This window comes from Myotis yumanensis, unplaced genomic scaffold (assembly GCF_028538775.1).
Source record: "Myotis yumanensis isolate MYYU_CA2020_CCGP unplaced genomic scaffold, mMyoYum1.0.hap1 SCAF_3, whole genome shotgun sequence".
In the NCBI taxonomy this organism is placed as follows: domain Eukaryota; kingdom Metazoa; phylum Chordata; class Mammalia; order Chiroptera; family Vespertilionidae; genus Myotis; species Myotis yumanensis.
The window spans coordinates 190,197,641-190,223,370 of record NW_027223754.1 but is presented as its reverse complement, the minus strand read 5'-3'; the positions used below and the strand labels follow the sequence as shown (position 1 = coordinate 190,223,370).

Genomic DNA, 25,730 nt, shown 5'->3' with positions numbered 1-25,730 from the left:
TGCCATCTGCTGCCCAAATGTTCAGCCAAATACATTTACTTTAGGTTTTTATTATAGCAGCATTTCCTTCAAAGGATCAATTTCTGTATTAACTAGGGTATTGTTAGGGGAAGTAAATAATAGACCCCAGAATATATGTAGCACAAACATAGTAGAGATTTACTTCTCATTTATTTAATCTTCTATGGTAAGTTCTCCCCGTTAATAGGCAGCTTTCCTCCATGCTGTACGTAGTTCAGGGATCCAGCTCTTGCCACCTTATGGTTAGTCTCCTTCCTAGGGCCTCATCTTCAAATGAATCCTGCTGATGGACAGAGAAAGATGATGGAGGACATACACCTGCTTCTTAAATCCTGACCAGAAAATGCCACACAGTACGTCTACTCACCTTCCACCAGTTAGCATTTGAGTCCTTGTCGGGGTAGCTGCTTCCAGTGACAGCTCAGGTCTCTGAGGGGAAGCACACATTTTGGCAGACAACTAGCCGTTGTGATACAAGAAGATGGGGATTCAGTCCTGAAAAAAAGAAACTTAGTGGCAAGGGAGAAATTTAAATAAGATTATTAAGAAGTTCTTTATAGGGTGCCTCAGATCATAACATAGCACTAACCACCAATCCTGTCTTCTCTGTGTCTGTGTGTTATTTTAAGATATTAGATGAAATATCTATGACAAAAATGGAATAAAAAGCAAGAATCGATGATAGATGTATATAGATAAAGGTATAGGTATAGATATAGATATATAGATGTAGATAATAGATATAGATATAAATATAGATATAAATCTATACTAATAAAAGGGTAATATGCTAATTAGACCGGGAGACCAGACATCCTCCTACCATCTGACTTCCTTCTGGGCAAAGCCACAGTGGTGGGGGCCGAGGCAGAGGCGATTAGGGGCAATCAGGCCAGCAGGGGAGGGCAGTAGGGGGCCATGAGGCTGGCAGGGGAGGGCAGTTGGAGGCCATCAGGCCAGCAGGGGAGCGGTTAGGCAGCGATCAAGCCAGTAGGCAGGCAAGTGGTTAGGAGCCAGGGGTCCCAGATTGGAGAGGGTACAGGCCTGGCTGAGGGACTCCCCCACCCCCACACCCGTGCATGAATTTCGTGCACCAGGCCTCTAGTATAGATATAAATATAGATATAAATATAGATATATATTTTGTAGCCAGCAATGGTAATAATAACCGTATAGTAGAAGCCGCTTGGCTCTGTGTGTGTGTGTGTGTGTGTGGTTTCTATATACTAGGCACTGTGTTGAACTCTTTTTAAGCATTATTTTATTTAAATCTTGCTAACATTCGCTCAATTTTATGGACATAGAAGCTTAGGTTAAATAATCTGCTGAGATAACACCTAGAAGTGCCTCATTCCAGGACCTAGTTCCTATTCATACATTAATTAACTTTCCAACTTAAAATTCATAAACCCCTAGAGGATTTCTTTTAAAAATATATATATTTTTTATTGTGTTTTTTTTTTTTTACAGAAAGGAAGGGAGAGGGATAGAGAGTTAGAAACATCGATGAGAGAGAAAAATCGATCAGCCACCTCTTGGACACCCCCCACTGGGGAGGTGCCCGCAACCAAGGTACATGCCCTTGACCGGAATTGAACCTGGGACCCCCAAGTCCGCAGGCCAATGCTCTATCCACTAAGCCAAACTGGTCAGGGCTCCTAGAGGATTTCTTGAAGAAATATTTGAGAAGTACTGATTTAGAAGTTAATGAAGATGTAATCATAACCTAAATGTAAATGAATTACCTGAAACTACATGCCAGTCCCTGGTTAAAAGGTATCAAGTGATTTTGTACACGCTTGTAAAAATGCATACAAAAATGTTATGTCATGAAAATTTTAAAAATTAAATATTCTTATAGAGAACTGGCAGTGTGAGAAATAGTTTCCAATCCCATAATGTGTGGACACCTACCTTTATCAGTAATGCTATCTGCTGCTGCCTCACAGAAACTCTAACTTGCAGGGAGGGTTCTTTCCTCCTCATTAATATCAGTGGTCCATGGGCCTTATTTTCTTTCTCAAGTGTCATTGTTAGTTAATTCCACTAAAACACTGAAATGTGAAGATTCTCAAGGTCCAGTTACAGGAGGAAATGACAGGTCCTACTCCTGAGTGACCTAACGTGACAAGAGAAAGAATGCAGCCGGCCGGCCAGCCAGGGTTTAACCAGAAATAAAACGTGACGGTTCTTGGATGGAAGACAGAGAGGAACGCCGACAGAGGAGCGCAGGTCCAGGGAAGGCTGGCCTGCGGGAACGGCCAAAGGCTCTCCTTTGCAGGAAACTTCTAAGAAAGATGTGCAGTGGGATAAGGCAGGATCTTATGAATATTGTTTGGCTCTACTGTCCTTTTAAGGCACTTCCTCCTTTTTTTTTTTTTATTGTTTAGCATCCATTCCTTTCCTTGGGCTTCTGAACCTCAAGTCTTTCTTTGACTGTTGAGCTTTCTCCTAGTTAGACTGGTCTGTGAATCAGCATTGCATAGAGTACATGGAAGAACTAAAATTTTGTCTCCAAAGGAACAGAGGAGCAGACTTTACACTGTCTGGAGCAGGGGTCCTCAAACTACGGCCCGCGGGCCACATGCAAATACAAATATTGTATTTGTTCCCGTTTTGTTCTTTTACTTCAAAATAAGATATGTGCAGTGTGCACAGGAATTTGTTCATAGTTTTTTTTTAAACTATAGTCCGGCCCTCCAATGGTCTGAGGGACAGTGAACTGGCCCCCTGTTTAAAAAGTTTGAGGACCCCTGACCTGGAGGCTGCCGACCCCAGAACCAATCCACACACCAGAGTCAGCGGTCACAGGACAGCGTGTGTGCTCAGCTGATTGTGATGCTAAGAGTCTGGTAGCAAAATACTTGGTCATTTTATGTCAGAGGCAGGAGGAAGAAGTTGTACCTTGCTCTTACAATAAACTCCAGAGTGTTCCCTAGGAGACTGGTAGCCAAATAAACAAACACAAATGATGAGGAACCAATCGAAGGAATGTACCCAGGGAGAGCTCGTTAGCTTTAGAACACATTATTGAAGAATGATGAAATTTTATTTTTATTTATTTTTTATTGAATGTATTGGGGTGGCATTGGTTAATAAAATTATATAAGCTTCAGGTGTACAATTCTATACTATATCGTCTGTATATTGTATTGTGTGTTCACCACCCAAAGTCAAGTCTCCTCCATCATTCTTTATCCCTGCTTTACCTTCTTCTACCTCCCTAGACTCATGACATTTTAGAACTGCAAGGAATTTAAAGGTCCCATCTCATCTAAAGGTCACAAACGGGCAGCCTAGGCCAAATCTGGCCTGCAGATGGGATGTGCCCTGTCTGGTTCATTATTTGTATTAGTTGTCCACATTTAAAATAAGGAGAGCTCACATTTTTTAAAAAAATCTAGATTCCTGATCACTCTTGAAAAATCAGATTATCTGACAACGGTTTCCCCACAGCTGTAATTAGAGCCCCAAAAGCAACTATGTCCTTTGGCTGTGGCGTGCATTCCCCAGTTTCCCACAGTCTCTGCTTCAATTGTTTACATAACCTGCCTGGACTCTGTTGGCAGGTTTTGAGTTTGCAACTCTTGCTGGACCAACCTGTTCATGTCTTATGGTTGAGGAAGTGAGGCCCGGAGAAGTCAAGTGACTTGCCCATCCACACCACTTTTTCTCATATAACTCACACGCTGGTGCTCTTTCCATATATTCTTTTCTCTATCCCATACGTTTCCCCTAAGACATTTGGAAAGTAAGCATGCAGCCTGAGGAAATCATGTTCCAAGCAGGAAGAGACAAAGATGATGTCAACCAGAAAATTACTTTGAGGCTCACTAACGGGAACCCAAGAGACCTGGATAGGAAGTAATTAATGGGAGGAAGTGCAAGGAGGAGAGAGATAGCCTGTCAAATAAGAACAAATGAGAGAGGCACATGTGAAGAGCTAAGGTAAGGTGAGGAGGAGCCATGGAGGCACCGAAGTGATCTGCTCCCATTGAGATGTTAGCCTTGATGGAAAGCAGCAGACGACAGACAGGAGGAGGCTGCCAAAAAGAGACTCTAAAATCAAAACTGATCAGAAACATGGTTAGAAATTATAAGAGATTTCTTCTTCAGATTTATTTTGACAAAATAAAGATGTGTGAAGGAAAGCAGAGAAAGCTCCTCAGGGTTGCCTGAGAAGTTATTAATAGAAGGAGGTCAAACTAAGGATCTAAAAGAGTAAAGCTCTGAAAAGGAAAAAAGGGAATAGAAAGAAAAAGAAAAAAGAACCTTTCTAAATGCAAATGGGAATTTTACCAAGAATTTGTTGTTTAAGGGTTTGGTAGAAGTTTTTCTAGAAAGAAAAATGCACCAAGACTAGGGCACAGGACTCTCATATTTATTGACTTCAGAGAGGAAGGGAGAGATAGAAACATTAATGATGAGTGAGAATCATCGGTCGGCTGCCTCCTGCATGCCCCACACTGGGGATCATGCCTGCAACCCAGGCATGTGCCCTAACCAGGAATCGAACCGTAGGTCCACACAACCACTGAGCCACTCCGGCGGGGCCACAGGACACTTTTTCTTAGGGAGAGGGAGGACCTCAGAGGAGGCTCTCAGGGCTGGTCCTGCTGGAAGATTACAGAATTCATACCGGACACTACTGCGTGAATTCACTGTAAAGATTAGTAGAGAGAAGTAGCAGAGTGATTTTTGAGATCCTGACTGGTGCCAAAGCAAAAGTTGATTAAGCCTTAAAAGAAACAATGGATAATTAGCAAGTGAAAGTCAGAAAGCCTGGGGGCTGGTCTTGGCTCAGCAGTTCTCAACCTGTGGGTCGCGACCCCTTTGGGGGTCGAACGACCCTTTCACAGGGGTCGCCTAAGACCATCGGAAAACACATATATAATTACATATTGTTTTTGTGATTAATCACTATGCTTTAATTATGTTCAATTTGTAACAATGAAAATACATCCTGCATATCAGATATTTACATGACGATTCATAACAGTAGCAAAATTACAGTTATGAAGTAGCAATGAAAATAATTTTATGGTTGGGGGTCACCACAACATGAGGAACTGTATTAAAGGGTCGCGGCATCAGGAAGGTTGAGAACCACTGCTCTAATGGGTTGTATCACTTTGGGCCAAACACTTCAATTTTCTAAGGCTCCGTTTCCTCAAGTGTGAAGTGAGGGGCTTGGGCTGATTCTCAAAGTGTTATCCCCAGATCAGCAGCATCAACATCACAAACCTTGTTGAAATACAAATTCTTAGGCCCCATCCCAGACCTACTGAGTCAGAAATGGGGTGAGACTCTGCAATCTACCTTGTAATTAACAAGACCTCTGGGTGAGAAAGGTGCTGAGCGAGACATGGTCCAGATGATCTCTCTGATCCTTATAGCTCTAAACACTGTAATTCTAAGGGAAAGACGAAAGAGTGCTGAGTTGCCCTAGTACCTGGCATAAAATATTTTTATATTCAATAGGACAAGACATGCTTATTTGTCTTGAATTATGCAAATGTTTGGTTTACCGTTTGATTTTATGAGGCATGAGAACACCATACACAGGCAAGGAGCACTTCAACAATGAAATGAAGCAGAGCTGAAGACCACACAGTTGGCAAGACCAGGGTAGTCACCTATGCATTGGCAGTAATCTCCCCATTAGGGTACATACTTATTAGGATGATCTCTGCCTTTTAGTGTTTAAATTCTATAGTTTTAAAAAATACACTTATAGGTCAGTTAATGAACTACCTTATAATTAGCTATTTTATATTAATGGTGCTTTTGTTTATAAAAAATAAAATCTTCAAAGCTCCTTTGGAAGTTCTGTGGTGTTATAGGGCTCAAAGGTTGAGCTCTAATACCAAAAAGCAAAACAAAACAAAACACACAAGCCAAGAAGCAAATTAAACAAGAAAAACCAACTTCATTATCAACTTCTCTCTTTTCAGGCATAGTTAAAGATAAATAAGACTGTAAAACAGATTTCAGTTTGCTTTCCATATCACCTCCCTTGGAATCCCCTTTGCTCTCAGGGACTAGTTCTTTAATTTCTTTTCCTTGTCAGTCACTTATGTTTGTTATTTCATTGACTCTAAACACTTCAGTAAAAATAAACTTCATGTTGTGCTATGTCAACCAGGCATTTTCATTTTGTTTTTCATAATAAATTCTAGAATGAAAGGTCCTGTCGTCTGTGAAAGGAGCTACCCAATAGATAGGAAATTTTTTGAGGGGAGCAGAAAAGCCTCAGGGTCAAGAAGGAGAGCTCTGAAAGTTGATCTTAGTGATCTCTTTTGTGCAGTTGGGAGCAGTGATAGTACGGGAAGTGTAATAGCAGGGTAAGTAGAGCAGGGCAGGTGGAGTTGCAGGGGAGTGGAATAGCAGGGGAGGTGGAGTAGCAGGGGAGTGGAGTAGCAGGGGAGTGGAGTAGCAGGGGAGGAAGGGTGGGGAGCCGTCCAGGAGCCTGTGGTAAAATGAATACTGACTATATAGTCGTCTTTGCTAAAGAACTTTCTCCCACAAACAGGCTGTAGGTTGGCTAGGACAGAGTGTCTGTCTGCATCAGCTGTCACGAAATCTATATGGTGTCTTTTCCAGGACTGAAGTCTTCCTGCCTCACAGGTCAGATCTTGCCCATCCTTCCTGCTTCTTTGTGCCCCCCCCCCCCCCCCCCCTTCCATGATGAGTACAGATCAGCCCCTGTCCTCTCCCCCTAATCACATTCCATCTTCTATCCCAGGAGCCAGGGCTGCTGTGTTGGCTGTACTTTTACACAAAAGAGCCCACCAAAGTGGCACTGTGCTGGAGAGGCAAATGGAGACTAAAATCTAATCCATGCTTTTCTCACTAAACCCTGTGTTGGGGGAGTGCCTTTTAAAACTCATACAAAGGACCCCATGAGCTAGCTACACCATGTCAGTAACACCTGCATTGTATTTTGGGGCACATCTGACTCTAGAGTAGTGTTTTAAAAGAAACTTATTTTAACAAACTATCTAAATTAACCCATGCTTTTCATTCCTTCTGCAAAACACACAGACAAGTGCCCTGGCACACCCATGCCAGCAGTTGGTAGACGCTCTCTAGTACACTCTGGGCATGTCTACTCCCCAGTCATGTTCTCCGTATGTCAAGCATCCCGATTTGTTCCCAGACTGGTTTCTACCAGTTGTTCTTGTTGTTTTAATTATTCAAATTAATGAAATATTGACTAAACTGATGACATGGCATGAAAAGAGAGAGGGTTGTGGTTTCTGTGAAAACTAAGTTTAACACTTTGCAAAGATTGGAAAGGGGTAAGGACTTGAAATAGCTGTTGAACTAGTTGTGGGGAGGCAGCCAGAAAAGATTGGCAAAAGAAAAATGCAAAGTCTAAGATTCTTTACTCGGTTATTTTATATGTGATTTGAAGTCCTCGATGCACGTTAAAGAAAGTCAAGCCCTAGCCGGTTTGTGTCAATGGATAGAGGGTCGGCCTGTGGACTGAAAAGTCCCAGGTTCGATTCCGGTCAAGGGCACATGCCCGGGTTGTGGGCTTGATCCCCAGTAGGGGGAGTGCAGGAGGCAGCCAATCAATGATTCTCTATCATCATTGATGTTTCTATCTCTCTCACCCTCTCACTTCCTCTCTGAAATCAATAAAAATATATTTAAAAAAAGAAATTCAAGCCAGAAATCATAGACCATGAATTATGGGTGTAGTTTATGAAAGAAAGATGTATCTACAGACCCATGTTAAAAACAAAAAATAAGAGGTATTTTTTAAAAAGCCTTGGCAGTATATAAAAAAACATATTTACATGTTTTAAGGTAAACCACTTGCTTAAGAAATGGTTTTTGATCCATTTTTATCAACATTTTAATCAATTTTCCCCAATTGTCAGCCAATACGCGGTACAGATGCTGTCATTCAAGGTTTCTATAGCATTTTATTGAAGCCCAGTGAGATGTGTGTGCAGTAATAGCTCCTTATCCTTAGCGATGCCCTTTCATGCAACTTTAAGTATCCTGTAGAATATCTGCCTTTGCTAAAAGTATTTTTTGGTTTTTAATCTTTTTATTTTTAAAAATTTCTCTGTATTTTGACAACAAACAATAATGTATCAAATGACAAAACAGTCATTCTCCCTGAGAGCCGTGTAATCATAACTATACCAATTCAAAATCTTTTTTAAAATGTCCTTTTGAATCCAGTTTCACTTTATGAAATATACTACAGATTAGAACAGGACACGCATCCTTTCTGGCAGCCATAAATCAGTATTTGGCACCTCTGCTGGGAATTTTGTAAAAATTGCCTTTTAAGTTCAAACTGACTAAAAGACAGCTGGGCATAACAAACTCAGAACTTTCTTAGGAAGGATGATTCAATGTGAGGTTAATCACTCATTAAGTGAGGAAGGAAGAGGACTGGAAAAGAGGTTTTATTTAATCACTTCCCATCCATTTGGCATCAAAGAATCGCGCAGTTTTGGAACTGGGGAGACACTCGGGGGCCAGCAGGTTATGCCATTTTTCTCAGAAATGTCTTGTGAAGATCAAATGATCCCGCACTGTGTTTTATTACCACACAAAGCGAGGTATCCCCACACTGGAAAGGAGTAGGCTTCACTATTGAAAAGCTCAATTTAGAAAATCCTTTCTTTTTTAAAAAGTGTAACAAATTACTTAAATTTAGCATCTTGAAAGAACATGAATTCATTTCTCATAGTTTGTGTGGGTCCATGTCCTCTGTGAGTCTGGGCACAACTTAGCCAGGCCCTCTGTTCAGGGCCTCGTGGGCTGTAACCTGGTGTGGCCGAGATCTCATCCGAGGCCCAGAGACTTCTTCCAGGCTCTGATGGATGCTGGCAGAATTCAGCTCCTTGTGGTTGTAAGACTGAGATCCTCAGCTCCTGGAGGCCGCTCCTCTCCCCTGACGGTTCACAACATAAATGTGTGTTTCTTCTTCCAGACCAGCAGAATCAGAAAACTCTTTCTTATTGTGAGTTTTACTCTTATCATTTTATCATCTCCATTTTGGGATATTTATTCTGAAATTTGCAATGTGAGCATTTTTGTCCTTGTCTATTTTGAAGAAACTGGGTGAATTTATCTTGGAGAAAACAAAGTGTGTGTGTGTGTGTGTGTGTGTGTGTATCCTAGATAGATTGTGGATAAGAACAATAAGCTTCTCAGTATAAGGGAAAACTGTTAGCTTAGCAATTAAACAATGTAGACACTTGCCTTAAAAAGTAGTGTGCTTGCTTGCTCCAGAAGAGAGCAGTGATTGTATACTTGGAAGTCTTTAGGATGGGGTTCCTATAGTGGATAGAAAGTCAGAATGAGAGGCTTCTAAACTTTCTTCTGAAGCTCTGTCTTTAATGCACTTGACATTTCCCCTGGCTGTCTACTCCATAACATACTTGGTTTCTTCAAATATCCTTCATATGTGATAGTTTCCAGAATATTTCACTATTTTAGTTGACCTGCTATGAAAGCATGTTGACGTGATAAATAATGTTAAAAACTTGTATCCACATTAAAATTTATAATCAGTAAACATGATGCTGAAATGAAATGACCTCCATTTGGTAGTGTAGATATTGCTGGTAAAAACCAAATGAAAAGCATTGTTGTTGAAGAGACTTGGAAAACACTAATTTCAACTAAAGTGGCCAGCATTTATCCTTAGAATAGAATGTCACTAACAAATCAATAAGTTAATCAATTACTTTGTAGCCCAACAAAAGAATACAGGTCTAGAATACCTTATTCATAATTCCAGAAAAACTATGAAAAAACACTTTTTCATAACTAATTTGGTGGCAGACTCTGATATAAACCACTGGAGGCTATTTGATTGTCTGTATTTACCCTATTTTTTTTCTGAATATTCCCATATTTGGCTGCTGGATCATTTTAATCTTTGATTTGATATGCTATATAATCTTTCTAAATCCAAAATATATGAATTCTGAAACACATCTGGACAAAGAATTTTGGCTTGGGGTCTATGAACCTGTGATATGCGACAGGAGACTTGTGGTGGGCATCTGTGTATTTGCAAGAAAAACAAGTGATTCCACTTGCAATAGCATGGTGTTCCAGACAGTCTGAAGGATCCATCAACACAAATAAGAACAATTAGATCCTGAATAAAACATACTTTTAAGGCCCCGTTGGACTCCAAAGCAGTAATGGAAATCTTCCCCATGAACACAATCTAAATACAAAATAAATAGAAATAGGCCAAAGACATTTCAAACCAAGGGAAAAAATGGAAAAAGGGAAGAAAATTAAAACACAATCATTCTAAAGATTTTAATATAACTTATTCATCATAATAGGCTATTTGATACTATGATGATACATTAACTTTAATATCTCATTGACAACCCTACCCGGTTTGACTCAGTGGATAGAGCATCAGCCTGTGGACTGAAGGGCTCCAGGTTTGATTCCTGTCAAGGGCACGTACCTCGGTTGCAGGCTCCCAGTTCTGGTCTGGGGCATGTGGGAGGCAACCAATGGATCTGTCTCTCTCACATCTGTGTTTCTCTCTGTCTCTCCCTCTCCCTTCCACTCTATCTAAAAATCAAAGGAAAAAATATCCTCTGGTGAGGATTAAACATAAAAAAAAGAAAAAACCTCACTGACATAACATAAACACAATTTACTTCTCATCCTTGCTGCACACCAGTGCAGGTTGGTAGGAGACTGCTTTACACAGCAATTGAAGGACTTGATTGATGAAGTCTTTGCCATCGGCATCTGGTAAGTGGTTGCAACAGAATAAAAGAACACATAGAGAACGCAAACCCACCTTTCCAGCTTTGGGCCAGAAGTGACATATCACTTTCATTCCTGTTGCTCAGGGTTACTCATGTTGCTTCTCCTAAAGTCAGGGTAGCACATGGGATATTTGCCCGATTGACTGTCTTTTCCATAAAAGGAGAACAAATAAACATAGAAAAAGTAGGACAAATAGAAATTTTAAGGGACATGGCCAGGTAAATCTATAATCACCATACACAATTGATATGTACTCATAAGTAAAAAAGCAGGTCAAGTCAGAAAGGGTTTTTAAAAATCTAATTATATGATGTTCAGAAGATGTACAGCAAAAATGTCAAAAACAAATAAAGATTTAAAATAAAAGGGCAAAAAAGAATATAACAGGCAATTATTATATTTGTTTGTTTGTTTGTTTATGGTTAATCCTCACCCTAGGATATTTTTCCATTGATCTTTTTAGAGAAAGTAGAAGAGAGGGAAAGACAGAAACATCAATGTGAGGGAAACATATTGATTAGTTGCCTCCTGCACACATCCCGACCAGGGCCCGGCCGGGGAGGAGCCTACCACCAAGGTACATGCTCTGGACCAGAATCGAACCCGGGACCCTTTGGTCCACAGGTCTATGCTCTATCCAGTGAGCTAAACTGGCTAGGGCCAGATTCATCTCTAGATGATGTCCATTTGTCTTATAGCTGGATCTCACTCCTCCTTTAAAATATAAAGTTAGTTCTTATGTTAGATAGTAGAGAAATGGGAGAGGGAAAAAAAGGGATATATACACACACATGAACACATGTAGGAATATAGTCATGTTAAAGAAAATATGCTCATATTTATAACCTCCTTTTCCCACTATCTGGTCATCAAGCACCTCAGGTTTCCTGGAGGGAGACTCAAACCTTCATTCCCAAAGGATCTGTACCCTTTGCATTCCTGCTGTCTGGGTTGTAGTTTTCTAGTAACTTTTCCCACACTACATAGGCGTATGAAGAGGTGTCCTCAGAGGACCTGTTAAATTACAGAGATACTCTTCTTGCCTGCATTGTGTAGTGGCAACCCAGTTTCCCCATGAGTATCAGGACCAATAACACCAGCTAATATAGTGAGCCACCGTTTTTGTCAGTTGGTTCAATAGAATGAAAAACTCGAAATGTCTCAGCTTCCAGTTTGATGGAACCATTGTGTCCCCAGTGAAAACACCCTTCCTTTGGGAACTAAGACTTCTTCTTTTTTTTTCTATGCACTAAATTCTTTTATTTTTTTTACATTTTCTGCATTAAAAAAATAAATAAATCTTTATTGTTCAGATTATTACAGTTGTTCCTCTTTTTTCCCCTATAGCTTCCCTCCACCCGGTTCCCACCCCACCCCTTACCCTTAAGGCCTGCCCCCTGCCATTGTCCTCATCCATAGGTGTACGATTTTTGTCCAGTCTCTTCCTGCACCCCCCACACTCCCTTCCCCCTGATAATTGTCAGTCCACTCCCTTTCTATGCCCCTGATTCTATTCTATTCACCAGTTTATTCTGTTTGTCAGATTTTTTTATTCATTTGATTTTTAGATTCACTTGTTGATAGATATGTATTTGTTGTCACTTTGTTGTTCATAATTTTTATCTTTACCTTTTTCTTCTTCCTCCTCTTCTTAAAGAATGCCCTTCAGCATTTCATATAATACTGGTTTGGCGGTGATGAACTCCTTTAGCTTTTTCTTATCTGTGAAGCTCTTTATCTGAGCTTCAATTCTAAATGATAGCTTTGCTGGGTAGAGTAATCTTGGTTGTAGGTTCTTGCTATTCATCACTTTGAATATTTCTTGCCACTCCCTTCTGGCCTGCATGGTTTCTGTTGAGAAGTCAGCTGACAGTCGTATGGGTACTCCCTTGTAGATAACTGTTTTTCTCTTGCTGCTTTTAAGATTCTCTCTTTGTCTTTTGCTCTTGGCATTTTAATTATGATGTGTCTTGGTGTGGTCCTCTTTGGATTCCTTTTGTTTGGGGTTCTCTGTGCTTCCTGGACTTGTAAGTCTATTTCTTTCACCAGGTAGGGGAAGTTTTCTGTCATTATTTCTTCAAATAGGTTTTCAATATCTTGCTCTCTCTCTTCTTCTGGCACCCCTATAATTCTGATAATTCTGATGTTGGTATGCTTGAAGCTGTCCCAGAGGCTCCTTACACTATCTTCATATTTTTGGATTCCTTTTTCCTTTTGCTTTTCCGGTTGGGTGTTTTTTGCTTCTTCATATTTCAAATCTTTGACTTGATTCTTGCGATCCTCTAGTCTGCTGTTGGAGCTCTGTATATTATTCTTTATTTCAGTCAGTGTATGCTTAATTTCCAATTGGTCCTTTTTCATATCCTTGAGGGTCTCACTATATTTCTTGGAGGTTTCTAGAAGATTCTCAAGTAACCTTATAAGTGTGGTTTTGAACTCTATATCCAGTAGTTTGCTTTCCTTCATTTCTGTCATTTGTGACCTGTTTCTTTGTCTCCGCATTTTTTATGCTTCCCTGTGTTGATAGAGTGGCTTTCTGTGCTAGGTGTCCTATAGGGCCCAGTGGCTCAGCCTCCCTAATTACCTGAGGTGGACACTCTTGGTGCACCCCTTTGTGGGCTGTGTGCACAGTCTTGTTGTAGTTAAGCCTTGATTATTGTTGATATCACTGGGAGGAATTGACCTCCAGGCCAATTGACTGTGAGGACCAGCTGTGTCTACAATGGAAGAGCTACTGTGCAGGAGACACCCTTATGGGGCAGGACTTGCTTCAGTGGGGCTTTGGTACTCACTGAGTCTGCCCCTTGAGTGTGTCTCTTATGGATGTGAAGAGTTGTAATCTGGATGGTCTCACTCTGACCACTGGGTACACTGGCTCTTGGATCTCCAAGGAGGTGCAAAGTCAGCCTCTGCCTGAGTCCACTCAGCAGGAGCTACAGAGAGATCTGCAGATTCCTCCTCTTTGTTTGGGGTTTGGAGGTGCCCAGATGGTGCAGCTGTGAAGTAATGCAGGCTGCTGACGAGCCCTAGGCCTTCTTTTGGAAGCTCTGGGGTTCTCTGACCCAGCTACAGTTTGATAGGTTTTTAAGCGGAGAAAGGCCAGGCCATTCGTATGCAAAAGCCTCTGCACTACAGCTTGGATGGGGTTGTAAATTGGGTGGGCGGGGTCTCAGGGAATCACCAAGGCGGAGCAAACCACAATGGCTGCCAGTCCGCTCTGCCTCAGAGTGGTCCCGGGGTCTGTGTCCCGTGGCCCCGTGCAGGAACAATGACCGCTGCAAGCACCTCTGCGAGAAAGCCGCCCTGACTTCCCAGCCCGATGCCAGACAGTACAGTTTCTCTCCGTATGAGTCTGGGTCCCCAAATTCTTGCCTGGAACTGGAGTTCAGAGCAGTCGGGAGCTTGTATCTCCTTCCTGATTGAAAAAGACAACAGCGTACCCAGCTGCCAGCCCCTTTCCTACGGGCCTCTGTATCTCTGCACTTCCGCACCTCTGCACCTCCTACCAAACTCAATGCGCTTTTCTCTTTCCTTCTAGTTGTAGAATTTCCACTCAGCCAGCCTTCCCGTGGTTCTGGATGATATTCGTTTTGTCTTTTAGTTGTAGTTGTATTGTGGTTGTGCACGGCAGCAAGTTCAGGTGCTTACCTATGCTGCCATCTTGGTTGTCCTGCAAGGGAACTAAGACTTCTAAACCAACTGAGCAAAGTTGAGAGGATGGGAAGCACCATTTTTTGCTAGTGGGCCACCAGGGTTAGTAATGAGAGGAGCCAATCCCATTTCCACTCCTTAATTCTTGAAACTGAGAGAAATAGCACCATGTATTAGTTGCTTGCTCAGTGGAAGAATTTACTCTGGCCCTGCAAAGTGTCATCCAGCTGGCACCACAACGGAGTTTGCAAAGGGCCATCCCGCTATCCCATCAGGTCAACTGCTTCAACATGACGGGGACCATGATAGCCCAGTGAATGTGACCTGACATAAAATCAGTTTTCTGTTCAGAAGCAATGCTTTTTGGGATACTACAGGAAGAACAAGGTGTTTTTTAAGTCCACAAAGAGTGGTTTTTCCAGAAACTTTGGGGACAAAAAATGCAAATCCATATCCGGTTCTGACCAATGGAAGGATTTTCCATAACCACTGTTGTTGTTTTTTAGGTCCACTCCTGAGTGGGGCAGTAGTCACAGTTGTTCACTTTTTAGTGATGCCAGCATAGTCCCCCCACCCCCCACCGACCCCCCATCTGTAATCAGACCTGAACTTACTCTTCTTCAGTATAGTGGACACTAGAAAACTTCCCATGAGGTTTGAGAGGGAGGATAAAATTTAATAAGAGCCATAGGAATCTGAGCCAGTGGCTCATACAATTTGTGCCATCACCAAAGATCAAACCATACTGATGATCACTTTAGCTCTATCCATTATGACAACCATGGTTTCCTTGTTGTTGGTAGTTGAGATAGTTAAGTGATATCACTAGGCACCTGTCATTCTAGTATCCCACCATCCGCAGTTTAATGATATCATTAATGGCTTACAGACGATGGCTACTACAGAACTTGACAAGGATGCTGATGTTTGCATTTCTTAAAGCTTTGATGAAGGGAGTGCCTTCTGAACCCTCCCAGGTCATAATTAGTGGACAGCTGAGCAGTTCTTACATAATAAATCCATGCCAGCACTCCAACTCCTTACCCTTTGGACACCTTCCACCTATATAGTGTGAGAGGGATTTATAAAAGAGGTGGTTTTCAGGTACTACTTCACAGACAACAAATAGCTTCATAGTTTGTGTGTGTGGGTAGAGTTTTGAGTAATATGGACAAGGTTTGAGGATAGAAATGGGAGTAAATGAAGTAAGATATTTGAGCAGAGATGAAAGATCCAGTAGTGATCAAATATGAACTATAGAACTTTGGGGCTGGAAAAAGGGAAGTGGCAATAATCCAAGCTGCAGTTGCTACTTCTGAAAAGACAGAGGAGAATCTATGGACAAAACAGAAAGATTTGGGAATAGGCCATATACATGGCATACAGAGAGCAGCATGTCAGAACTTATTTTGAGGGTCATTAAGTTGGAGGTTGGAAATATGGTGGCATTAGTAAGAAAGATGGGGAAGCCATAGGGAGAAGGCATATGGAATACAGTCATTTGCAGGTTAGGTGGGAAAAGAGGGGATAGAGTATTGAAAAGTTCTAGGAGAATAACTGTCAGAGGGGGCTTATTAAAAGCTGATTATTATAAGTAGTGAGTTTATAATTTGACAACTTGGCTTGCTTAAACTACATTCCCAGAATTCCCTTTAATGTGTTTCTAGTTAGGGTGGGCCACAAGAAAGAGTATTGTGTGATTTGGTAAAAAATGAAGTGGCATATATATTTTTTTTCCTAGAAGGTCTATTTATAATAGCCAAACACTGGAAACAACTCAAATGTTCATCAACTGGTGAATAAACTGTAGTAATCTACATAAAGGAATACCACTGATGAACGAAACTCAAATGCACTGTGTCAAATAGAAAGCCACACAGAAGAGTGCATACTGTAGGATTTCACTTGTATGACATTTAGTTTTTCAGAAAGCTGATCAGTGGTTGCTCAGGGCCAGGAGTGGGGGAGGGGGTTGATTGTAAAGGGGCATGAGAGAACTTTTGGGGGTGATGGAGGTTTTAGAACTTGTTGAAACTCACTGATTTTTAAAATTTAAAATTGGTAAAATTTGCTGTATATAAGTACCTGAATAAAATTGATTTTAAAAGTAAAGGCATACAATAATAATAAAAAACCCCCACAATCTGGAAAAAGATGAAATGATAGATTACAAAATGTGGAGACGGAGACCAGGAGATCTGTTAAGAGTTAGCCCCGCCCATTGTGAGGCTGTGATTGGCAGGTGTGGGAGAGGCGATCCAGCGTAGCAGCAGGTATTTTGTAGCTTGCACCTATTGTCATTTCTCTTTTGCCTCACCTCTGTGATGTGTGAGCTGGTGATTGATCCTCCTTCACCAAGGTGCTAGTTCAGCTTCTGCAACTCCTGGGCCAGGCGTGTGTCAGGCACGTCTATTTTCCATGACAACGGGCCCCAGCTTGTGTAGGACACCCAGGCCAACAAAGTCAGAGGCAGTGACAACTGACATGGGCTTTAGTACGTCCTCAAGGGCTCTCCAGCTCATGCTTTTGAGTCATAGCTTATTCTTGATTTTACTCACTTTACATCCATCTGCTCTTCCCAACTGCCTGCCCTATATATACATTTTCTTTGCTGCATCAGTCAGCATGCAATCAGAGAAGCAGAATCACTATATACACATATGTGTATATATATTATACACACCACACACACACACACACACACACACACACACGCACACGATTCTGCTTCTTGGATTGCACCCTGACTGGTATAACAAAGAAAATATATAATGTAGGGCAGGGATTCTCAATATTTCAAAATCCATGTATTTCTTAAAATGGTTTGTCTGTTTTTTGTTGTTTTTTGTTAATCCTCACCCGAGGATATTTTTCCATTGATCTTTTAGAGAGAGTGGAAGAGAGAGGGAAAGACATCCGTTGGTTGCCTCTCGCACTCACGCCCCAACCAGGGCCCAGGCCCTTTGGTCCGCAGGCCGACGCTCTATCCACTGACCCAAACTGGCTAGGGCTCAAAATCCATGTCTTATTTGGGTAAGCTCGTCTTTTTTCCCACCCCACCAGTTCTGACAGAGACCCCTCTTAGAGAAGCATACCCATGAGGTTAAGGAGTTCTGGTTTGGCGGAGATATATGGATGATGTTCCTTATTGTAGTTTATATTGTTTAAGATGTTATTGTTTTCACTTTTAAAATAGAACATTATTCTATGGCAACAGCTATAGGTTTTGAAATTAAACACATTCACTTCCACGCGTTCTTAACTCTTTATTCTTTCCCACTCTTTGCCCCTCCCCATCACATTTTTGGAGGATAAAGATTAGACATTCAGGTTCCTCTTTCAGTTTGTATGTAGAAAGTCACAAGAGACCATAATTCACTCCCTAACACCCAAAACAAACCAGATAATCTACATAATTATAGCTTTAAAAAACACACACATCAGAGAGAGGAGAGCACAGATAAAACTAAGTGAACTGAATTCCAGAAAGGACAATCCTTCATATGAGAGAAAAGATACACAGTAGTTCTCACCCTTGACTAAAGTGTAGAAAACAGGAATAAACTATGGTAATTGTAGCAATCAGCCTAACTTTTAACAAATTTTAATGGCAGTGCGTGGGCTTATGTGACAGGTTAGAATCTACAGGAGTCACAGGCACAGAGCAAACCGTACTACCTCACAATTCCTTCCTAATGATACTAACTACTGGGGTAGGACCACAGAAACAAGGGCAATGAAGAAGAGCTGAGAAACTCTCAGAGATACCCTGGGCTTTCAAGCCAGAAAAGACTTGTAGAAGGACAGAAGGGCTGAGAGAAAACCCCTGACTCTTCAGACATTCAGATAAGAAACGGGGGTTGGGAGCCAAAGAGAAGTGAGGTCTTCCTCACGGCTGGAAGCTAAGGAAGATGTCAAGAAGAGAAAAAAAGTTGAGAATAAGAGCCCTAAGATGACACTCGCTTATAGGAAAAGTCCGGATCCTGCCTTCAAAATATTTGAGGCCAGTGGTGGAATGAATCAAACTAAAAAAGTACAACATAGCCCAAATCTAATTCAACTATAATATAAATATAAAGTAAGTATAATCCAGATTGTATTTACTCAACCTAAATCCTAGTGGCCTTATAGAAGGAGTGTGTTCTTTTATAGAGGAAAACATCATTTAATTCATTGTCTACTTTATTTTTACATAAAATATCCAGCACACATTTAAAAAAAAAATCAAGACACACACAAAAAAGCAAGAAAATGTAACCTTTGGTCAAGAAAGATAAACATCGGTAGAACTTAATCAAGAAATAGCCTGATGTTAGAATCATCACAGTATGACAAAAATGCTAAAGGACTTAAAGAAGTGGAAACCAAGTATGAAGATATGAGCAACTTCAGAAAAGTGATGGAGAATGTAAAAAATGACAACAGAGAGGAAAGAAACTTGAAAGGAGACAGCATCCAAATTGTAAGACAAAGAGAAAAAATTATTTTAAAAACGGAGTATTTGAGCCGTATGAAATAATGTCATGTGGTCTAACATTTGTATTATTGAAGTAATAAAAGAAGAGGAGAGAGAGACTAGGCAGAAACAACATTCAAAGAGATAATAGATGAGAATTTTCCAAAACTAATGAAAAATATCCACTTCCAGATCTAAGAACTGCAGCCAACATCAAGCAGAGTAAACAGAAAGGAAAGTACATTCAGGCACAACATAGTCAAAATTCTGAAAACCAAATTTAGAAAGCAGATCTTGAAAGTATCCAGAGGGGGGAGGGGGGAGAATCATGACATGCAGGGAGCTAAAATATGAGCTACACATGACTTTTAATAAGAAAATAATGGAGATAAAAATAGAATGACATGTTTAAAGTGCTGAAAGAGGAAAAAGATCTGTCAACCTAAAATTTTATATAGTGAAAACTATCTTTCAAATATGAATGTGAAATAAAGACAACCTCATACAGACAAAAGTTGAGAGACTTCGCCAAACTGCACTACAAGAAATGGTGTAAAAAGTTCTTGAAGCCAAAGAGAAATTATATATGATCTGCAAGAAGAACTAACACCAGAAAGGACAAATATCTGGGCAAATTAACAAGAGATATATATGTTAGTACCTTTATTATATACATATATTCCCAATTTTTAAATGTCAAAAAAACCTACAATGTACAACATGTAGAAATGAAATATAAATCAATATAAAGAATGGGAGAGGGGCAAATAAAAGCATGCTGCTGTAAATTTCTTATCCTATATAACAAAACCCTAATATGCTAAGTGTCTGACCATTCGACCAGTTGCTGTGACGTGCACTAACCATCAGGGGGCAGATGCTCCAACCAGTAGGTTAGCTTGCTGCTGGGGTCCGGCTGATCGGTACTGGGCCAGACACACCTTGAAGCCCTCTCACAGTCCCTCCCCCGCCCTGATCCTGCAGCGGTGGGGTTCCTTGGCCTGGCCTGCACTTTCTTGCAATCCTGGACCCCTGTGTGTGTGTGTGTATGTGTGGGATGTTGGAGAGCCAGTTTCAGCCCGAACCCTGCAGGTCAGGCAGAGAGACCCCACCGGTGCACCGGGCCTCTTATATAGTCATAAAATAGATAATATTATTTGAAGATAGACTGTAATCATTACAGAATCAAATTATAATTCTGAGATCAACCACTACATTTAACATAGAGAAAGAGCTATAAAGACAATCTAGGAATTTAAATGAAATATTAAAAAGACACCCATTTTATTCCAAAGAAATCCGGAAACAGGCATAGAGAAACAAGTGATAGGAATGAATGAACGAAAAGAACTTCCCTCAACCACTATTATCGAACACTGAATGGCTTTGGAAATTAGCTTTTACTATAGACTTGATCATGGTTTTCATGAACTCAACCTAAAACTACAAGGCAAAATAGAGCTACGTGTGGAGCATATACTGCAGTTAAATCATTTTGATGCAACTAACATTGTTTGAATCACAAACATCAATCTGCTTTATACACTTTCCATGCTGTCAAAAGTTAAAACAAGAAACAAGATTTCCATTCCGACATAAATTTGGAATTTATTTTTCTCTCAACTCAAACTACCGTTCCAACAGTCATTTATGGATTTTGATGTCAGTAAAAAGGAAATTTCCATATTTCAAATCCACGTAACTGCAACTGAGGTGCTTCCACCTAACCTTCAATTGGAAGTGATTAATCTGCAATGTAATGGCATGCTAAAGGGGAAACACTAAGAGAATGTACAGAATTCTAATTGCATAAATGTATTCTAAGCCATAAACATGCTCAGGAAAATCATATGTCCATGGATCGATATATTTGACAGTACCAATCTGGGAGGAAAGATATTTCCAAAAATGAAATACATAAACTCTCCTTACAGATCAGCATTAACAGATAAACATTTCACTTTTGGTGATAGAGAACACTTTGAATTGGGCGTTAACTTAGTGAAATGCTATCCCCCCTCAAAAAAAAAAAAAAAAAAAAAAAGATTTCCATTCCTCTTATCATTAGACCTGCATTGCAATTGTTATTACTATTACATTTTTGTCAATTAAAAGTGATGGATATTTGTTTCTCTCTTGTTATGTAAGTATCTACTTAATATAAGTATCTACTCTGTGCACAAAGTCTAAAGTATTTATTATCGGCCCCTTCTCAAAAAGAAATTGTCCATCCCTAGTCTAAAGCAGTGTTTGCCACTGTTGCTACTATGTATTTTGCTTTGGAACTACATACACTCTAATTCAAACTGCTACTTGAGTGAGTCGCTTGGAGAAGATGAGGTGATACGAGAGGGAAGTTGAGAGCTGTTTCAGTCCTGAGGTCAAATAATTAAAGCTAACATTGATTGAGCACATACGATGTGTAACAAACACTCAGGTAATTGAGCACTTTGCATGCATTTTGCTCATTTAATACAAGAATCCTATGAGGTGGGTACTGTTCCCCACCCCTATTTGATAGAAGCTGAGGGCCAGTTGCCAACTGCCACATTGAGAAGTAAATGAAGCCGAGGTTTATAGGATTTAATCCAGCAATGGGGCATCAGAACCAGTATCTGCAACGTCAGTCCATGGGTCAAAGGCAGATAGACAGGTAATTGCCGGGGCGGGGCGGCAGCCGGTGATCCAAGAGGCATTGGTGAGGGCCCGAGCTCTCCTGGGGGAGGACAGGCCTACCAGGTGACAAAAGCTGCCGAGGTCCTTGGGGGTTAGAAACACCCATTACCCCCACCTTCCCAGGAACAAGACTGCTTCCCACCCGACCCCTTTAATAAATTCTGGTTCAGAGTGTTCTGATGAGCGTGTGAAGAAGTCTGAACTTTTGGAGAAGTGCAGGACAGCAGGTACCATGGGGAGGATCTTGGGCAATCTGCTCTGGTCTCTACGTGTATACACACACACACACACACACACACACACACACACATACACTACATCCATCCATAGGTATCTTCATAGTTGCAACATGACACACATTCACACATTAAGCCCCCATGTCTGCGTTAGCAGGGCTTAGCATTGAAGCATAATTATAATGCTCTCAGTCTCCTGAAGTGGACAGTCAGGAGCGTTTAGGGAGCCCATACCTAATAAAAACAATAAGGCTTCCCGTGGTTCTCAACCTTCTGGCCCTTTAAACACAGTTCCTCATGTTGTGACCCAACCATAACATTATTTTCCTTGCTACTTCATAACTGTAATGTTGCTACTGTAATGAATGGTAAGGTAAATATCTGATATGCAGGATGGTCTTAGGCGACCCCTGTGAAAGGGTCGTTCGACCGCCACAGGGGTCGCGACCCACAGGTTGAGAACCGCTGCAAGCGGACCACCTGTACTCCGGGCTGACACCCGCAGCCCGCACCGACCCCTCTCCCAGCTCGATGGTTTTCCCAGGCATCGCTCGCCCCGCTCCCCGGGCAGGACCGCGGAGTGCGCCCCGGCGAGGGCGGTCCCGGCGCTGGGGTCCCGCCCCGGGAGGGCTATTATCTTCAGGAACCCGGCCCGTCCACCGGGCAGTCGAGTCACCTCTTTCGGTTGGTAGCGACCGCTATTTCTTTAAATGGACAGAGTCTGTCGCCACGGGGAGGAAGGGAGGTCAGGAAAAGGAACTCAACTGCCTGCGATAACTGCCCCGCAGCCTTCCCGTCCCCGGGACGCCTGCTCCGTGGGGGAAGCGCCGGCGGCGGCCGTTGCCCGGGGCGGGCGGGCGCGCGCGGCGCCTCCTCGTTTCGGGGCGCCCACCTTGGCGGCGAGCCCCCCTCCCCCGCAGCCCCCCAACCCCGGCCCCGCTGCCCGCGGGCTTTGTCTGGGGCGCCGCGCTCGGGCGCCCGCTCGCCCACAGCTCCCGGTGCGCAGGCTGTAACCCGAGCTCCCATTTCCTGGTGGATTCTCTTAAAGAGGCCGCGGCCGCCGAGCAGAACAAAGGCTATTGTCTTATTTCCTCCCTCGGATCCGCGTCCTTCCCGGAATGCCCCTTCCTAAACCGTGTTCCTCGCGTCTCTGCGTTCGGGGGCGGGGGGCACCTTGTGCACGTCCAGGTAGCAAAGAGACGGACGAAGCCGGGGAAGGTGGGGGGGGGGGGCGCGTTTAATAAACCTGCTTTGTGGTTTCCGGGGCCCCGGTGTAACCTTTCTTTTAACCGCGTCTTCCTGGAGCGAGGCGATGGTTGGGCTCAGCCTGGGAAGCCCGGCTCCCCGGCCGGCGGAGGGGCGCGGCGGGGAGGGCGGGCACCCGCGCCGGGGCCGCGCGGCGCTGGGTGGGCTGGGAGCGCCGCCCGCCTCGCCCGCAGCCCGGCCCCGCGCGGCCCCGCTCCCCGGGCTTCCTCCGCCCGCCGCGCCCCTCCCCCCGGCCGGCTTTCATTTCCCCGATGCCGGGCTGTAACCCGAGCTTTTATTTCCTGGTGGCTCCTTTAAGAGACCGAGCGCAGTGCTGGGAATCCGCGTCAGTTTCTGCCCTGAAACTCTCCAGATCAATGAGCAGAGAGCTTTCTCAGTTCTGCCTTTCAGTTTCTCTCTTCCAGGAAGGAAAACATTCGAGAGAGAGAGAGAGAGAGAGAGAGCGAACGAGCGAGCGAGCGAGGGCGAGAGGCGGGGGGCGGGGGCGCCGGCCGCGGGTGGGAGGAGAGAGCGGGAGGCCGGCCGGGCTGCGCCCCGGGTCGCCGCGCCGCCGCGCCGTGACCTGCAGACCCCGCCGCCGCGCTCGGCCCGGCTCCCACGCCCCCGCCGCCCCGCGCACCCGCTCCGCCGGCCGCCCCGCCCGCCCCGCGCGCTCGCAGGACCCCCCGGGGCGGCTGCCGGGAGAGATGCTGGAAGAAACTTCTTAAATGACCGCGTCCGGCTGGCCGTGGAGCGTTTCTGGGTTGGGGAGAGGAAAGGAAAGTGGAAAAAAACTGAGAACTTCCTGATCTCTCTCGCTGTGAGACATGTCTGAGACTCCTGCTCAGTGTAGCATTAAGGTAAAGATCGTCTCCCCCTCCCTCTGCGGGACCCGAACCCCGGCGCCGCACCGGCCCCGGGCGGCGGTGCCGGGCGCTTCCGAGGGGGCTGTTGCAGGCGCTCTGCTCGCGCTCGGTGGTTCGGGGCGCCCGGGCAGGAGCTGCGGCTCGCGGCGGCGGCTGCGGTACCCTTTCGGGTAACCTTGCTGCTCGCCCCCCTCCCCCGCGCCGAGCCCCCTGGAGGCTCCCTCGCCCCCAACCCACCCCCTTTCTTTTTGACAATGAGATGGTGCCCGTCACAGTTGGTCAGGAGGAGCCCGAGTGGTCTCCAACTGGAAAACACCCCCGTAATGAGTGCGCTTAAAAAAAAACAACAAAAAACTAAAACCTGCTCCCGACTCCTACTCCCAACATGTGACCGACATGTAACTTTTGTTCCCGAGGGTGGTCTCCTTAGCAAAAAAAATAATGTCTCCAGCCCCTTGTAGGGATGGAATAATTTCTTTTTTTTTAAAGGACTCCCTGGGTCTGATCAGACAGGATTTACCCCCCTTCTCCTCGGATGGTAATTGCAAGCGCTTGTCGGAGAGACAGCCCTGGTGTCAGCTTTTCCTGGGCATTGCACAATGAATGTTTTTCTTTCTTTTCTTTTCTTTCTTTCTTTTTTTTTTTTTTTTAAACCAAGGTGAATAAAGTTGCTGAATGGTTATTTTGCTCCGATGCATATGAAAGTTGAGCAGTCCCAAAGTAGAAAACTCTCCCTGTGATGCAGGGAGAGAGGGAATTCTCTAAGTGAAGCGGAATGACCTTCCGTGTTTGACAGTGCGGAGAGGATATGGGAGAGTAGAAATCTCCGGGCTTTCTGGCCATGTTTTGCTGTACTGTCCATGCAGGAGAGTGGACATTTGCAGACACTTACAGGTAGTTGTGTGCGCGCATCTGTCCGTCTGCCGATCTATCTAGGCTGGTGGTGCTGTGGTTTGTTGCTTCTCAGAAGTTGTTGGAAAGTTTGCCACCCGGGGGAGTCAGATGATGTGCCCCTCTCCCCCAGTTATTTTTCCCGTGGCTGCATTTCTCGTGCACTTTATACTTTATTTGTTTCCCGGTTCCATCAGCACCCAGGTGGAAAAGCCTTCTGCTTCTGTGAGAGCCTGAAGCTGCTGAAGTTTGTTTGGTTTTTGGTTTGGCCCATTTAGTGTGCGTTCATTGAGTGGACAACTGCAGAAACAATGAACAAATAACCCGTGTTCTTCATCTGTGGGGAATTAGAAGAACCTTTCCTGTTTGAACACTGCTTTCCCACTAGGATCTGTTTAGAGGAAACACAGTATTTTATCATATCGGCTTAGTAGGTTTTCCTACTTATATTCGGATTTTAGTGTTTCTTATCAGGAAAGATTTTCATGGATTTGAAGTAGGGCTAATGTGGACTGAAAAGGTGGGTTGGGTTTCTTTGTTGTTTTTTTTTTGCCTCACAAAAATGCCCAGTGGAACTTTCAGGCTTCTGTGTTTGTACATCTCTGGGGGTAGCAGTACTTCTGTGATGGAGCGGGGGGTGTGAGAATAAAGAAGTTAGGGTACTTGGATACTTTGAAACCAGTTTCTTTTGCTCTGTAAATGAGACTCCTCATCAAGTTCAGGAAAATCTTACCTTACGGTTAATCTAATTTATTTGACACTTCATAATACAAACACAGGCAACTAAATAATAGGATATTAAATCCCGTAAATTGTATTTGGAGCGCCAGTAAATCTGACATCGGGAAAACCTGGGCCAACGATGGGCAATAGTTTTAGGGTGAAACAGAAAAAAAATCCTTTCTGTGA

At 43.2% G+C, this 25,730-nt stretch overlaps 1 protein-coding gene and 1 long non-coding RNA gene across 5 annotated transcripts in view; one reads left to right on the top strand and one right to left on the bottom strand.

The window, feature by feature from the left end:
• Window positions 1-50: 50 nt before the first annotated feature.
• LOC139005649 (uncharacterized) lies at window positions 51-23,113 on the bottom strand. The gene is made up of 3 exons (XR_011470689.1): window positions 23,066-23,113; window positions 389-516; window positions 51-301 (listed from the first exon to the last, which is right to left on the bottom strand). It is a non-coding gene; the product is annotated as an uncharacterized lncRNA (long non-coding RNA).
• Window positions 23,114-23,553: 440 nt separating this feature from the next.
• Window positions 23,554-25,730, top strand: part of ETV6 (ETS variant transcription factor 6) — a 232,759-nt gene continuing 230,582 nt past the window's right edge. For 3 of the 4 annotated variants that reach the window (XM_070410681.1, XM_070410678.1, XM_070410680.1), the window contains exon 1: window positions 23,554-23,924. Coding sequence is in view for 2 of the 4 variants with exons in the window: in XM_070410678.1 (XP_070266779.1) it covers window positions 23,892-23,924 (33 nt within the window). In the remaining 2 variants the exon portion in view is untranslated. The remainder of the gene's footprint in view (window positions 23,925-25,730) is intronic. The other variant, XM_070410679.1, reaches the window with a different exon arrangement.